Source organism: Mastigoproctus giganteus, chromosome 14 (genome assembly GCF_048544385.1).
Source record: "Mastigoproctus giganteus isolate SK-2022 chromosome 14, ASM4854438v1, whole genome shotgun sequence".
NCBI classification, from domain to species: Eukaryota; Metazoa; Arthropoda; class Arachnida; order Uropygi; family Thelyphonidae; genus Mastigoproctus; species Mastigoproctus giganteus.
In genome coordinates this window covers 61,533,003-61,551,069 of record NC_143588.1, presented here as the reverse complement: position 1 = coordinate 61,551,069, position 18,067 = coordinate 61,533,003, and the positions used below count along the sequence as shown (strand labels likewise).

At 34.7% G+C, this 18,067-nt stretch overlaps 1 protein-coding gene across 1 annotated transcript in view; it reads right to left on the bottom strand.

Moving 5' to 3' along the window:
* qless (decaprenyl diphosphate synthase subunit 1 qless) overlaps positions 1-18,067 on the bottom strand; it is a 216,008-nt gene that overhangs the window by 87,319 nt on the left and 110,622 nt on the right. Inside the window, exons 5-6 of the mRNA XM_090389078.1 lie at positions 11,581-11,670; positions 3,521-3,652 (exon numbers count right to left, since the gene is read on the bottom strand). Of these exons, the coding sequence (XP_090245204.1) occupies positions 3,521-3,652; positions 11,581-11,670 (222 nt within the window). The remainder of the gene's footprint in view (positions 1-3,520; positions 3,653-11,580; positions 11,671-18,067) is intronic.

Genomic DNA, 18,067 nt, shown 5'->3' with positions numbered 1-18,067 from the left:
GTACATTTCTGGACCACATTTTAACTGCAGTGAGATTTTCCATATTTTAACTTTATAGCTAAGCATTAAAATTCAATTACTGTCAAAAAATATATAATCAAAATTTGTTAAAAAAAAAAAATAAATAAAAACTGAATTATTTTTTTAAGACATGTTTGCATATCTATGCTAAGTGCCTATTGTGTTCATAATGTCCGTCCATCTGTCTGTCCATTCACATGTAACAGAGGAACTCCCAGTGTATAGAGTTTAATCAAATTTTGTACGTGGACTTGATAAAAATATTTGCTGAGCTAAACTAAATTTCATTAAAATCAGACTAATAGAAATCTGTCAATTATTATTTCTTTTTTTCCATACGATTTGTACGAAAAAAAAGAAGTTCACAGATTAAATGTAGTTTTAATGCTATTGTTAGCTTTAGACATTTGAAGTGTCACTCACCACTTCCCATTATGAAGCTTAGGAGCTAACCACTTTTTGCCTCAAGGCAGACTGCTTGCTGTGACCAAGAAATGTGATACCTATGTAGATTTCTTCATGAGTATTGAATTACTTGGGAGTTTGAAAAACTCTATTCCATTGGAAAACATCAATGTTGTCGATAAAGAAACAGAAGGTAAACTCTGCATTCAATTTATATTGCATCCAAAACAGTACATGTTACAGATTGTTTATTTGAAAAGTACATTGTCATAGTATCTTCCTCTATGTGTATTTAATTTGGCAAAAAGTTAAAAAAAATTATTATCATTCATATATCAAAGAAATGTGTGTACTACTCATAAAAAATAATTGGCTACAAATGGTATTGTTATAGCATTCCTCATAGATGTGTATTTGATCCAGTAGAAAATTTTCATGGAAAGATGTCTACTGGTAGCCATGTCATAATCTTCCAAATCAAAATGAAATGGATTAATTCTTGAGCCATTCTTTATATATAAAAGCTTATGCTACATATTGTGAAGAAATGTGTGAAAGAGAGGTATTTTATGGACTAGGGCCACTTCAAAGCAAAAAGACCCCACAACCATGATAAATATATAAATAAAAGAACACATTGTTGTATAATGAATATATATATATTGTATGAGTTGTAAATATCAATGGAAATAGTTAATAATAATGAATACTGTATGAGTGGATATATATTATGTGATGTAGGATATGGAACACCTATGTTTGTACACACACACAGCATTAGGAGCCCCACCCATAAAAAATGCATATATACTTGCATATTCATGAAAAGCAATAAAGAGTGATATTTAAAATGAACAAGTCCAAATTATAACTTGGAATGATGCAAACAATATGAAATGGTGCATAACATGCACTTCTTACTTGATCATTTGCACCATTTCAATAGGCCAGTTACACAAGTGAAAATGCCATGTGTAAAGTGCCTCCATGGATGATTGATTTTAAAAAAATTATTTAAAACTATGTTTTCAATATAAAAAAATGCAACTATATTCATAGTTACATTCACTACAGTCTTAAAATAAAGGATAGCATCAAAAGTGAACAGTTTTAAACATTACAGTTTTTGCCTATTTTGAGGTTATTAATGCTTTGAACAACAAACACTTGTATGAAGGGTGACATTGTCACACTTGTAAAGGTTAACAAATATTAACCAAGTATAATATTTATTAACTTTATTTTTACAATATTTATTAACTTCAGTTTAATGAACAAAAAATTTGGTTCAATTAAAGAAAATGAGCACAATCTCGCAAAGTTCAATTAAAAGCAAATAGACATTTGATATAATCACAAGTTAGGTATCATCTTTCTTTCTATTTTAATTAATATTGTATAATATTCCAATATGTACAGTGCAAAATTAAATCAAACAAATGTTTTATTTAATTTTGGTAATTAACTTTCTGAATATGAAGGAAGAATATATTAGCATAATTAGCTAACTAAAATATTAAAAAGAGGCAACTGGAAATTGTGATATAAAAGTTATTGCATCATGATATCGTGCAAAAGTAAGAATAAGCAGAAACCTCTGACAGTTGTGCTAGTGTGAAACAATAAAGAAAGAAAGAAAAATGAGATAAAATAATTATAATTGATGCCAATTATAATTATTTTGCAATAAGAAAACAAAATACCTTCCCAAAATTTGAGTATACCATTGCAATAAAGTGCACATGCACCTCGGTTTGATTGTAAACAGTAGTAATACTTCCAAAAAACTACATGAATATTGAGACAATCTCCAAGATATTAACTTACATATGATGAATAAAGAAAGAAAAAAAAAAGCAATGCAAATAATTTCTCCTAACATGCATAATTTTTTCTGTGGAAACAACAACTCTTATATTTATTTTGGAACCTTCATAATTAATTACAGTAAACCCCCGCTATTCGCGGGGGTTACGTTCCTGAGAAATGTCGTGAATAACGGAAACACTGTTATGGCTCCCATAGTAATAAAGGGGTTCCGTTCCAAAGTATGAAATATATAAGAAAAACTGGTCTAAAATTTTGTCTATGTATGTATTATATGTACCTTCATAATATGACTATGTACATAGTGAAATGCAAGCATATGGCATCGAAATGAAAATAAGAAACAATTTAATATTAAATGTAATATTTATTAGAAATTTCAAACAAATCTTTCAAACCAGCGTCTTTGCTAGCTAAAAAACTTAAACTAGTCTCGCTAAAGCGTTGATAAAGGAGTTTTGCCTTTTCACGAATGATGAGTGAACTTAACGGAATTTTATTTTGAGTTCGGTCTTCTATCCACAGATTTAAAGCTTTTTCCATTTTTCCTAATTTAACATCACGAGTTATAGAGCAAATTTTTTAAGCAATTAGCGCGTTTTCACGGACACTACGGCGGAATTTTTCTTCCAATTTCTTGATTGATCGTACCGTTGACTCATTGATTTTATAATGTTTTGTCACTGAGGAGACACTTTCACCTAATAACTCAATTTTATTCGCTAATGTCATCACCTTCTTTGATCTTTTCACATTTCCCTTGTTATTCGTAGCCATATTTTTGTATGGGTTAGAAAGAACTTGTCCCCAATAAAGTCACTTTCTTCCGTTAACACACTCAAAAAAGTAAACGGTAGATTTATCATTTTGTAAGCATATCAATTTATAAATTGATAAATTTATTCAATTTATAAGCATATAAATTAAAAGCAAATGACAAAACCTTCCATGACAAGCGCATAACACATACTGAACAAGGATTAGCGAGAAACATCCACGCTCGCGATTTTGTCACCCCTCTCCCCCCACCCACTGAGCGCTGTTTTGACCGGGAAAGATAATTCTAGCCACGCCCATTTTTTTTTTATGGCGGAAAATATTCACAGCGCTTTAAAATTCACATTTTTTTAGATTTCATTTTATATTAAATCGGCGAACGCGAAACCGCGAATACGGATACCACAAATAGCGGGGGTTTTACTGTATATTATACAATTTTCCAATTAAATTTATCAAAAAAAAAAAAAAAATGTATATATATACTTACTGCTTTACAAGTGTATGCTGTTAAGCTTGCAGTTTTCTTGAAAGTTTTTTCTAGATAGTGGGAGAATCTTTCGCTTTCATCTTCTTTAGAACCCATTTGCATGAATTCACCTTGAACAAGATCTACCAAAATCTATCACATTGAAAACATTGTAAAGTCATACAGAAGAGGGAGGAGGAAAACTTGAAATAAATAAAGAGAATAGAAATTTTCAATTATGTTATATAACTATGTTTGGTAAAACTGGATCAAAGTAGACAGTAAATTACTTTTCTTGTATATTAGTTTAGAAAACCCTAATAAAATGATTGAAAGTTTTTATTAATTTTTTAATCTACATATTCATAAATATGGTAGTAGTTTATAGAAAGAAATCACGATCCCGATGTTTGCTTGCTAAAATGCGCTTTTTTTTTTTTTGTTTGTAACTAATATTTGTAATGCCATCTTTTTAACTTTTTTAATTATTTCTAAACATCATATCCTTCAAGAGGGGGGAGAAACACTTATTTAGGAATTGGTATAGAGATGATCTTTCTTGCTGTTGATTTAAATAATAACTTCAGTAAATTTAGAGCAAAGCTTCAGGCATCTGAAAGCTAAGAAATATGTTTTAAAGCACCTGTATACCTGAAGCATTTGATCTAAATTTGAGTATTGAAATATTGATAACTTTTAGTATTGTTTCAATACCAAAAGTTATCAATAATATTTCAGCACTAGGTTGTCAGATTATATAGTCAGATCTGGTGCCTAGTTTTGCCTATTATACCAATAAAGAATTTCTGAGACAGCTATCTAGGTGATGCGATGTATTACAAGTAAATAATAACATGCTGCTCTTTGGGGAGTGGTACTGTTTATCAGAAGTGAAAGGCTGAGGTTGCTCATGGTAGCTTCTTTCCCTTCTTGCTATGGTTAATAATTTATTAAGATTATTTTAAAATTATACATTTCAGATGAGACTATCTAAAGTGTGTATTTTGGAAAGTGTCTCTAATAAAGTTCTGATTTTGCTAATCAGAGCTAATTTTAAATATACAGGAATACCTTGTATAACACGGTTAATTCGTGCCAAAAAAATACTGCGCTATGCGAAACCGTGCTGATCGAGGTATTATTAGTATGTATTTTAATGTAATGCATTCCGACAATTTGATTATACGGGTTGAATTTCAAAAATATATAGGTATTTGTTCACTATAAATTGATGCACACAAAGTTCTTGCAAAGAAAAAAGCATTTTGCAACACCTGCCTTACTTTCACACCTCGTTCAACGTTTGGATCTAGAAGAACACTAAACACCATTACATTTCTTCTTTTCACTCATATTTGCATATAAAGCTGTAACATTTTTAAAAAAAATAATCTTTAATAAAAATACACAGCGAAAAATATTTGTATAGCTTATGCACAGTCAACGACCTCACCGCTCAGAATCTAAAGTATTTACTAATGTGTGACTGCTATCAGAGTCCTATATAATGGGAGTTGCGAAAACAGTCAGCGTGGCCTTGAATCCATAACGCATTAGCCTATGTGCTGGCATTATAATACATACATATCAAATGTATTGGTGTGTAACGCAGTTAATTTTTTTTCAATTTGTAAACCACACTATAGTGAAACCTGCGCTGTTCGAAACTGCGCTATGCAAGGTATTCCTGTACTAAAATATTTGCCTCTGGATAGCCATTTATTTTGTATTAGACAGCAAGGAAAAGCAGTGTGCAATATACTACAACACTCTTGTAAATCTAAACCATTACAAGATGCAATGTGAAATAAAATGTGTCATGTGCAGAATATGTGAATGAACCATTAAAATTTGATAAATGGTGAAAATTAAAGGATTTATCTAAAACCTAGCAAGAAAGCATCTGCACATAGCTGGACAATTTCTTTTTATATACTCTTGGCCTACTAGTTCAGATTGCAATAAAAAAAATTCTTTTTACAGGTTCTTAATATTCTCATACTACTGCTAACTGTTCGACTTATAACAAGCCGCCTTGGTATTTTGCTACTTTCAAATAAATAGCATTTAACAAAAGGAGTTGTTTTATAAACTGCTATCCTGTAAATAGAGATGGACACCATTTAGTGTAAACTTGGAAAAATGAAATTTAAAGAAATGATGACAGTGATTTGGATGACTGTTTTCTGCAGCAGCACGTTCAAGAGGCTGTTTGTTGTTGTTTGTTTGTTATTTGGTTTTTAGGAGCATTAGCAACTAAGGCCATATTGCTCCGGGATATGCGGTGGTCATTTCCTGACCTTTCCGCATTCTCCGTATTTGGTGGTGACGGGCTCGAACCCCGGTCTAATCAAGAAGCGTGTGCTATGCACTGCTGCTCCTTCCCACCTGGCTACGGAGGCGCCGTTCGAGAGGCAACCAGAGAGGGTAATACTCTTGATCTGGTTATCAGCAATGATCATAATGTACTGATGTGGGATTTACTTTAAGATATAATTACCATCAGGGGTAAAGGAAAGGGTTTTTGCTTCTGTAAAGGTGACTACAGTGGTCTCAGACACTTTTTAAATTATTTACGGTTATTTGGTTTTTTTTTTTTAGGAGCATTAGCAACTAAGGCCATATTGCTCCTGGGATATGCGGTGGTCATTCCCTGACCTTTCCGCATCCTCTGTATTTGGTGGTCACGGGCTCGAACCCCGGTCTAATCAAGAAGTGTGTGCTATGCACTGCCGCTCCTGCCCAACTGGCTATGGAGGTGCCATTCTTTACAGTGGGACCAACTGATGATGCTACCTACAGCAACTTGGTAACAATTTGCTGTTGGTGTGAATTTTTTTTGGCTGATGATACATAAGCTCATATGCTTGCTTTCTTGCATCACATGCCACTATTATACTATTACTAGAAAAATTGCTGGAATTCAGTTTGCTTGATACAGAAATTAAAGGATTTTAAATTTGGCAATTATTTTATACTACCCATTCACGGCCTCCGTAGCCGAGTGGTCAGGAGCGGCAGTGCAGTAGCACACGCTCTTTGAGTAGACCGGGGTTCAAGCCCCTGACTGCTAAATACGGTTGATCTGCCAACCCGCACTGGACCAGCGTGGTAGATTATGGTCCATTTCCCTCAGCATGAATTGTTGAGGATACTTCCATCCTGCAGTGGGTTGATAATGGCTGCAGTTAACTTTAACCCATTCACACCTGAGTTTAGCAATGGCCATAACTATTATAGCATTTGCATAATCAATTGTGAATTTTTGATTAACAAAGAGAAAAGTATAATCAGAAATGTAACCAATACGGGTGCATACACACACATACATGTAAGATTATGCAGACATTACATTCACTGCCATTTCTTTTTCTTTTTTTTTTTTCATAATCAAAATAATCGATTATGGATATTAATTGATTATTGAATTAACTGGTTATGCTCATCACTATATGAGTTGTGAAGAAGATGATTTTAAGAGTGTGTGTGGTTTTTTTTTTTTTTTTATGAAAACCACAAACATGAAAGGTATTACAACCTGCAGTACTTAGTACCATGCAAGGGTTGAAGGCTCAGAAGACTGAGGATAGTTGTTGACATTGTACTTGAATTTTTTTAGATTTTAATTTTCAGGAAATACATGTGAAGGAAGGTTGTTCCAGAAAACAGAAGTCGAAGGGATAAATGAAGCAAAAGAAAAGTTGGTTCTGTGAGTTGGAAACTGGACAATAAATGGATGCTGAACGTTTGCAATATGTTTTAGGACTGGTTTTGAAAAGAGTGGGAGAATTAAAGATGCCAATGCAGAGGAACAGTCCCTATAGAAAGTATCTAAAGAAAAAAGCCCAAGAAAAGTTTTGGGAGCTCCACCACACATGTAGAAACAATATTCAACAGTAGGGCATATTTGTAGGGTGAGTAGTTGTTTAAAAGAAAAGTAACACTAAGAACAAAAAAGAAAACTCAGTTTTTGAGATGCAGAGGAAACAATATCTGTGATCAGCATACACTTGCTGCATAAGCATCAGCAAGTGTATGCTTATGCAGCATCAGCCAAAAAAAAAAAAAAAAAATTTCATGCAACCATTCCCTCTAAATGTTTGTCCAGTTCCTCCTTAAATTTATTTAACCTATCAACTTCCACAACGACAGATGGAAGTTTGTTCCAGCAATTAACCACCTTCTGGCTAAAGGATAATTTCCGCACATCTATTCTACAGATATCTAGAAATCTGAGTGTCTTTGAAGCATAGGAGCAGTAGACTATTTTTTGTGAGATATAAACATAGGGCTGAGTTTAAGAAGGACTGAAATTAACTAAATTATCAATTGACCCATTGAAGAATTACTTGGAGATCAGCATTTAAGTAAATAGTGGTGTATATTTCAGCAGTTGATGCTGTTTGTGTGGGATAAGGTTTCTCAAACTGGAAGGTGGAATGCAATGTGCTATCATCAGCAAAACTACGGTTAGAATTTTCAGTCAGTGGAAGAAGGTCATTAATACACAAGATGAAAAGAGAGAGAAAAAAAAACTGAACCTTGGGGAACAGTAGCACAGGTTTTGAGAACAAGTGGAGAAATGCCATCAGGACCTGGAGTTTTCTTGGCACCAAGACTGTTCAAATTTTTCTGACATCCTTTTTATGGAAGTCCACAGGAGTCACTGAGTGGCGTGTAAAGGCAATTGGTTACCATGATAGTCAACACAACAGTTAGAAGAATAGTAGGATACTAATAAGTCAGCTCTATCTTTAGCTGGTTTAGCTGAGGAAGAAATATAACTATAAGGTTTTAAGAGAGCATCAGTATTAGCCATACAGTGCAAATAAGCCAGGCTTTTGCTGCACTAGTAAAAAAATAAAATAAAATTTTTAAAAATTAAAATTAAATAAAAATGAATAACCAACAATAATAACAAATAAATCAAAAATAATAAAAATATAAAGATACAAAATATGTATAAAAAGTAGACTGTTTATGTGCTTCCCTCTTCCCATTGGTAACACCAGTTGACCTTTGAATTCCTTCAAACTGTCAGCCTCAACTATTTGTGGAGGCAACTTGTTCCAGCAACCACCAACAACTCACTGGGTACAGGAAAACTTCCAACAATCCAGTCTAAATATTTTACTCCATAATTTGAATTTATGGCCCCTAGTCCTGGAATCCTTTATAATAGTGAAAATTTTGCCTTCATTCATTTTACTATCCTCTCTCAGAACTTTATAGACCTCAGTCAGGTCCCCTCTAAGGCCTGGTTGTCAGGTTGTATAGCTTGCCCTTCTTTGGACCTTCAAGAAGTTCAGTGTCTTTTTTTTAGATAAGGTCTTCATACTTCGACATAGTATTCCAAATGCAGTCCAACTGCCTTATACAGTGGGATCATGATGTCCTATTGCTACAGGCTATTGTTTGATAAATTATTGGTAGAACAACATGGGCCCTCCTGGCTGCCTGTTTACACTGCTCAGAGAACTTCGTATCTTAACTTCCAGATGCTTTTTTCTCTACTGATTTAAATTCAACCCCACCAAAAGTAGTTATTTTGGGGTTTCTATTTCCCAACTGAAAGATTTTGCTGCATTAAATCATAGCTGCCAATTTTCTGGCCACCCTCAAAGCCTGTTCAAGTCATCCTGCCTGGCAGTGATCATTTATGACTTTTCCAATCTTTACATCATCTGCAAATTTTGACGTCACACCCTCTATCACTTCACTGATGTTATTTATGAAAACCAGAAACAACAGCAGGACAATAACCGATCTTTGTGGAACCCTACTTCTGATGACAGAGTGGAAGTATAGACAGACAAAAGTTGTGGCCAATGCTTTGGCAAGAGAGACCAGAATGCTTGACTACTATTTGGACAAGAAGCAAGTTTTTCTACTTTAGCCTGTTCAAAATTTAGTTTGGATTGATTAATAACTACTATACAATTGTTGCGAGCTTTAGTTTAGGCAGAAAATGAACCTGAAGATTTGGATGCAAACCAACTGCAATATGCAGCATTACCTTGAACAGCCTTAGGACATTTATGGGAAAACCAAGGTTTAGATAAGAGAAGATTTTAAGGTGGAGTGTGGAATAAGGGATTTCATTCCTACAAGAATAATTTCACTGACATGACATGATATGAGCAAGTATTCACATCAGAAGATTCAAAACAGTAATTCAACCAAACAAAAATTGTGAAGCATATGAATGATTATACAAAGCAAAATTATCAAAAATATAATAAAGCTAAGTAACAAATGCCAGAGTTACCAATGCAGATGAGTGTAATTCAAGTAATGTTTTCATTTCTAGTAATCCAATGCACTGAACTACATGTGACTTTTTTTTTAATTAATTAAAAAAATGAACTTCTTTTCAGCTGATATTCATCAGCTAATTGATAAGGAGCTACAGGAGAAGCTCAATCAATTAGCCTATCATTCTGTGATGAATAAGGAATTGGATTGCTACACATGAAAACCCTCATATATATATATATATATATATATATATATATATATATATATATATATATATAAACACACAAGGTTAATTCTGGAAAAACGTGATATAGGCATGGAATTATTATTATTAGCTATACAGTGCAAGGAAGCCTGAGGCTTATGCTGCACCAGCCAAAAAAAATTTCCCCAAGTTACCCTGAGAGAGAGAGAGAGAGAGAGAGAGAGAGAGAGAGAGAGAGAAGAAGAAGAAGATCCTGGGTGTGCCAAGTCCATACTCACCATATGTGACACATGCTATCATAGAAAGAGGACTGATCTGGTCAATAATCATTTCTGGTTAGATAAAGTAGTGTTCCATGGAGGATTTGTGCATTGCCACAACTCCCATTAGTGGATGGATTAAAATCCAGGAACACTAGAGAAATGACTCCAGATCTTTATGTAGTGAGCAGTTTAGTTGTAATTATAGATAAGTGAATTGTATTGCTTGAAAAATGGTCCCTTTCACTTGAATAAGCAAAAGGTAGCGTAATGCATTTTAATTATGTTCAAGGTCTGAAGTAAAATAATTTTATTTCATAGAGTATTGAAAGTTGGCTGATAATAAACACAAGTTATGATATTCAAGTTACTTTTATAAAATTTCATATGCAGATATAAGATCATAATGTTATTTATGGAAAAATTCATAAATGGGATATCATATGTAGCCTCAATTACTCTGGTAGGTGCAATGTGGCCTAAGTAGTCCTTGTGCCAGAAACTTCCATAACAACATAAATGGGATTTATTTTTAATTAAAAGATAACTTTTTTGAATGTCTATTTTTTTGATGTATTGAGCTGGCACTGGCAAGTTCCATGTAATATCTGTTTGATAATAATCCATGTTGTTGTTGTTGTTGTTTGGTTTTTAGGAGCATTAGCAACTAAGGCCATATTGCTCCAGGATATGCGGCGGTCATTCCTTAACCTTTCCGCATCCTCCGTATTTGGTGGTGACGGGCTCGAACCAATAATCCATGTATTATCAAACAGATAATACATGGAGTTTTCCCCAGTTAGTGACATATCCTAGTGGGGAATTCTGAAATCAAAATAGAGTAAACTACTGAGGAAAGCGTTTTTTTTGTGTAAAAAGGTTTTTATCAAACTTACTGTATGCATGCAGTATCTTAATGATACTGCATGCATACAGTAATAAGTTATTCATAGCTTAAATAAATCTGTGAAATGACTGTTGAAACAGTCATTTCACATTTAGGAATCACTTTTTAAGGATTTCAAGGACAATATAGGACTGATCCACAAACCAGTGAAAGACAGAAAGGTGAAATCTGATGTGGAAGGTATCCCTGAAGAAACAATGGTTACAGTTATTAAACTTCAAAGAAACTCTGCAAATGGTCTTGGATGCACAGGGATCACATTTTGAATATTTTTTCCTTGAATAATAAACTCCCATGTCTTACATGCGTAATGTTGCAAACTCACCAATGTCAGCACAATACATAAGAACTGTAGGCATTCAAGACTGTTGAATCTTTTCTTGAAGACCTTGGATATTTTTTGGTGATTAAAAGTCAAAGTATTTGAATTTAAATCTGTAATACAATTTACCTGAGAGAGTATCTGTACAACATCTGCATTCCCAATTTCTGATAAAATTCTAGATGCCTGAGAAAGAATGTAATCACCAGCAAGAATTGCCTAAGTAAAAAAAAACAAAAAAAAAAAAAAAAACACAGCAATTGATAAATACATAGAATGTAAACAAACAAACAAACAAACAAGCTGGGTGCCTAATAAGAAATTTATGAAAAAATTTTCATAGTACTCCAAAAAAATTTAACTTCTTTGCAGTATATAAATTTTCATTTCATTAAAGGCTAGAGTAGTTTATGACCACATGATTTACAGTTGATAAATTTATCATTCACTGTTTCGACAGATAGGACCTTCGTGGCATACGCAAGCTCAAATACCATATATGTGATCCAAGTAATATGATATATTTGGTGAGGAAAAACTAAAAAATTCTTACAGGATAAGTAATTATATTTCATACAAAGTGAAATATATCAACATTACGTAATACCTTTGTGTTCATATTAAAAAAAGAAAAAAAAAATAAATAAATAAAAAATGCTAAAATGCTTATCTAGTAAAAGAAAAATTAACTGCTACTTGACGTTGAAAATTTGTTCTCAGCTGCATTTATAACATGTCCAATGAACAAATTTTCAACTTTTAAATCAGACAATTTCCTCCCTTCCCAATACAGGTGGTGCCTCGCAATTCGATGTACCGCAATTCGACAGTCTCACAATTCGACGTACCGCTATTCAACAGTCTGATTTCGAGGGGCAGCTAAAATGCTACATGATATTGCACGATAGAATTCTTTGCGGGACTACGTAACTGCGTTTAACGTTACTAAAGAGCACTAAATAGTGACGGCTGCTTCATACATTTTAACCAATGGTATTAAAGAGCGAGAGTAACATTTAACCAATGATAGATAAAGCAGGAATAGATCCCTCAATCGTTCAGCTACGTTAGCCGCCCTCAAAGATAGCTACAGGTATGCCGTCAGTTCTTCCTCAATTATGAGACAATATTATCTTGTTAATAATCGTAGTCTGAGTTCACGTTTGCTCTAGTTGTTTGTGCTAATTTATAATTCTGCATTTCTCATAAAGTAAAAAATTTTGTGCTTTGGCAGTTATTTATTTTTTGAGTGAAATTTGATAATGGGTCCAAAGAGAAGTGAACAGTGGAATAATTCAGGAAAGAAACACACTTGGTTCAGCATAGAAAAGAAGAAAGAAATTATAGAAAACGTGCAGAAAGGTAGAACAATTACAGATGTAGCTCAAGAGTATGGCGTCCCTAGGTCAACCGTGGCAACTTTTTTGGCAACAAAGAGACAAGATTATAGGTGCTAGGGTGTTTGCTGGAGCAATGAAAATTTCTGACAGAAACAGATCTTTAATCAATGAAGAAATGGAAAAGCTGCTTCTTACCTGGATTAGAGAAAGACAGATGAAAGGAGATCCAGTAACTCAGGCAATGATCTGTGAGAAGGCTAGGTTAATTTTTGAAGAATTGCAGAAGAAAATTCCAGAACGTATCTCAGATCAAACCGATGAATTCAAGGCAAGTCGTGGGTGGTTTCACAGATTCAAAGGTAGAACAGGTATCCATAGTGTTCTCAGACACGGAGAAGCAGCTAGTGCAGATAAAAAGACTGCAGAAGAGTTTGTGAAAAATTTGAAGATTTATTCATGAAGGAAGGCTACTTGCCGCAGCAAATTTTTAACAGGGATGAAACTGGGTTATTTTGGAAGTGCTTACCAAATCGAACATACATCACGCAAGAAGAAGTGACGCTCCCAGGACATAAGCCTATGAAAGATAGGCTTACCTTGTTATTGGCAGCAAATGCAAGCGGAGACTTTAAAGTAAAGCCACTTCTCGTTTACCACTCTAAAAATCCTCGCTGCTTTGGGAAGAAAATCATCAAGTCCAAGCTGCCAGTGATGTGGAGATCCAATGCAAAAGCCTGGGTAGACCAGAAAGTCTTCAAAGACTGGATTTTTGAGGAGTTTGCCCCGAGCATAAAAAAATTCCTCATTGACAACAATTTACCTTTGAAAGCACTGCTGATTCTTGACAATGCTAGTGCCCACCCCCAAGACTTGGCAAACATTCTTGAAATTGACTTTGATTTCATCAAAGTTCAGTTTTTGCCTCCAAACACCACATCACTGATCCAACCCATGGATCAAGAAGTAATTGCCTGTTTTAAAAAAACTTTACACCAAGGCTTTCACAGCTTTTTTACGTGACATTCTTCTGATAAGACACTGAAGGAGTTCTGGAAGACTGAGTTCAATATTCTTCAAGCTATTTCCTTTATTAAAACTGCCTGGGAGGGAGTGACACAGAGGACCCTTCGTGCATCATGGAAGAAACTCGTTCCTTCCTTTTTTTGGGATGACAATAATGCAGTCCAAGCCGCTGAAGAATCAGAGGCAACTGCGGCCATGCGAGAAATCATTTTGACGGCGGAGAACCTTGACATAGGAGAAGTTGATGAGGCTGATATGGAACAGCTTGTGGAGGATCACGATGACGAACCAACCATGGAAGAACTCAAAACACTCAGCGAACAGGAAGCAAAAGAGAGAGAAAAGGAAATTTCACTTGAAGAAGAAGAAGACAGGGAAAAAGGGCAGATGCCAACAGCTGCCATTAAAGAAATTTTATTCCTTTGGGAGAAGGTGCAGTCTGCTTGTTTAAAATGGCACCCCAACACTGCTGTTGTAACTAGAATGACAGACTTGTTTAACAACACTACTATGCATCACTTCAAGGCTATCTTGAAAAAGAGGGAGAGAGTCCACCCTTGATCAATTCCTCCTCCCCATTCAAGCCAAGAGGAGAAGAGAAAGGGTAGAACAAGATAAATAAAACATCCTTCCAACATCTAAGGCTCAATGAAATGTATGTACTCATTATGTATTTTGTAATTTCGTTTGTTATATGGTAGAATATAGTAAAGTCAATAATACTGTATTTCTCTCCGAACGAATTAATCAATTTTCCATAAACTTATATAAAAAATATTGACCCACAATTCGACTCTAATTTGGAGACGGATTATAGTCGAATTGCGAGGCACCACTGTACATATTTTGAGTTATCCTTATATAAGCAGTTGAAATGCTAGAAGTCATTTGTGATACCACACTGACCAGAAGAATGTATGGGCAATATGGTAAATGCAAAGAAAAGAAAAATTCTTGATGCAAGTACTGCATATCTACTCCTCAAAAAACATCCACTACTTTTTGACAAGTTAGTCTTTTGTTATTAATTTACTAAATACAAAAAACTTCTTGAACTGGCATGTAGCTTCAGAGGCATTTTCATATTTTACAAGCCACTACAATTTCAATCCTCTCCTTTATTGAAGGCCTCATGGTACTTTTCCTAAGTTCAAATTATTCTGAAACTAAAAAAAAAAAAAAAAAATCAAATACAGGCAGTTCTCGCTTTACGAGTTCCCGGGTTTATGAGTTTTCTTTCCCAAGTTATCAAATATCAAAAAAATTGAAAATATGAACATTCATTGCAAAAAATGAATGTTAAACATTCATAAATACCCCATTCCAAATCACGTACATAGCTATACAATATAGTGTACCCCGCTTTACGATATTAATCAGTTCCAGAGACACCATCGTAATGTGAACCCAATAACACTGTTTTTTTATAATTCATTTCAAGATTTCAGCAGTTGAAAATTTCTCTGTATAACTAAGCTATTTATCTTTCTAAAATGTCATTTTTAAGGTTGCGAGCGTGGTTTGTAAATTGTATTAGTTACCAATTCAAATCATTAAAATGCACTACACTTTCATCGTTATCATATGTTCCATTATAAGAATCAATTTTGAATGCCTTTGTGATATTTTTTTTAAAACACATTTCTGGAGGTCACGGCCATAAAATAGTAAAAACAATTTGCACTTTCCGGTTACTGCAAGCAATTATAAATGGGTAGTAAACTCAACGTTATTGCATTTGTGAAAATACCAATAGCTGGAATTGTGTGGGTTTTTGTTATTATGGTGAAATGTGGTTGCTCTTTACTGAAATCTTCAATCATATAAAAAACAAATTTTCAGAATCTTCTCTTCATTCCTTTTTTTTTAAGCTTCGTAAACTCGTTACTCCACGTGAATCGTGTTAGTCGCAATTTGTGCGTTCCATTAAAAAAATGCTTATGCATGCAATTGTGAAATTTATAATTAAAAGAGAAGATTATAAACAAATGCCTCTTGAAGCATTTCTGAAGAAGATGACTCCTTGTGCAACAAACCAATGAGTGCCAAGCCATGAGTGATCAACGAGTGTACATTTAGTCGATGATGATGAAGAATAAACATTCTTTAACATTTGTAAGGGCCCCTCCATAGCCAGGTGGGAAGGAGCAGCAGTGCGTAGCACACGCTTCTTGATTAGACCGGGGTTCGGTTTGAACCCATCACCACTAAATACGGAGGATGCGAAAAGGTCAGGGAATGACCATCGCATATCTCGGAGCAATATGGCCTTAGTTGCTAATGCTCCTAAAAAAAAAAACAAATAACAAATAACAATATTTGTAAGTCGTAAATAATTTCTTTATTATTATAATTTGCTTGATTTTGCAGGCTATGTTTTAATTTCTTTGGATAAATCAATCATTGTTTAAACATAAACTAATTAGCTAACTAATTTAATTGTTCAGAACGTGACCCCTATTTTTAACATTATGTCTATGGAAAATAAATTCCCGCTTTGCACATTAGGAGCAAATTAACTCGTAAAGTCGAGAACTACCTGTAACTTATACATATTTAAGTCAGCAGTTATTCAAAATAGTTTCCTTACTTATGGAACCAGCCTGTATATAAATAATAGATTGTATTATTTGTTTATCCTATTAATTACAGAAATAACGCATTTTAATTTTTATTAAAATCTAAGAGGAAATAAAGTACATTACAAAAAACAGTCAAGCATATGTCATGTCAAGTGAATTAAAAATTATCACTTTTTATACACAATCTGTGAAAAGTTCATTAGTTATTTACTTTTCTTGGAAGCTATTTATAGAAATTATTTACTAACTATAAAAACGAAAAAATTCAATTAATTTAAAAATATTAAGTGTGCCTAAAATATAGCACAATGCATAAACATTACCTATCTCTATTATATTATATTATAAAATTTTTTTAACTATCTCTGGGATTATGGCTTATCTTTGGTTCAGCATTAGGTTCCTATTATTAATGGACTAAACTAATTATCAGTTTGGGAAGTTTAGATCAGTGAAAAGATCTAAACTTCCTAAAAAAACAATTTTTCTAATTCATTTCACAAATACAGGCATCCATAAATTTATGCTCCCTGCTTCACATTTTCACTTATACACCTACGAGATGAAACATTATGACCACCTACCCTAATATGATGTTGGTCCTACACGTGCAGCCAAAACAGCTCATACCTGGTGAGGCATGGATGCTACAAAATTTCTAAATGTGTCTTGTGGTATCTGGTACCAACATGTAACCAGCATCTCCTGTAAGGTCCGTGGTTGAGACACTGCAGATCGGAGTTGCTGTTCCAACATTAACCACAGATGCATGATGGGATTGATGTCTGGGGAATTTGGAGGCTAGAGCAATACCTGGAAGTCTTCATCATGTTCTGCAGACCAGTCTAACATTTCAGGCGGTGTGGCATGGCACATTATCCTGGTGAAAGATGGCACCACCAGAGAGGAACACCGTTGCCATGAAAGGGTGTACCTGGTCAGCAATGATGTTTAGGTAGGTGGTAGATGTCAGAGTGCCCGGCACATGGATGACTGGACCCAGGGTATCCCAGCAGAACATCGCCCAAAGCATAACACTGCCGCCACTGGCTTGTTTTTGTCCCATGGTGCATCCAGGCACCATCACTTCCCCAGGTAAACGACGCACATGTACTCGGCTGTTCATATGGTGCAACAGGAAACGTGATTCATCGGACCAGACAACCTTCTTCCAATCACTCAAGGTCCAGTTTTGATGCTCGCGTGACAATTGTAGGCGCTGTCGCTGGTCAATCGTGGTTAGCATGGCCACTTGGAACGACCTGCGTCTACGCAGCCCCATTTTCAGCAGGGTTCAATGTATTGTGTGTTGTGACACATTACTAGTGTCACCAGGAGTTTTAATAACCAGCTAGCTGGGCCACAGTCTCTCTTCTGTTGCCACATACCATCCACGAGAGCCTTAGCTCACCTCGAGCATTGATGAGCCGTGGTCGTCCAACACCTCGCTGGAGGTTCGTGGGTTTCCCCTCCTCGGCCACTTTCAGTAGGTACTAACCACGGCTGACTCTGAGCGTCCCACCAACCGTGCCATTTTGGATATGCTCTGACCCAGTCGTCTGGCAATTACAATTTGGCCTTTGTCAAACTCACTTAAGTCTGCTGCCTTTCCCATCAGAAGAACAAAAGTAACACTGATTAACGGAGCTCAGTATCAGGTGTTTTTTATAC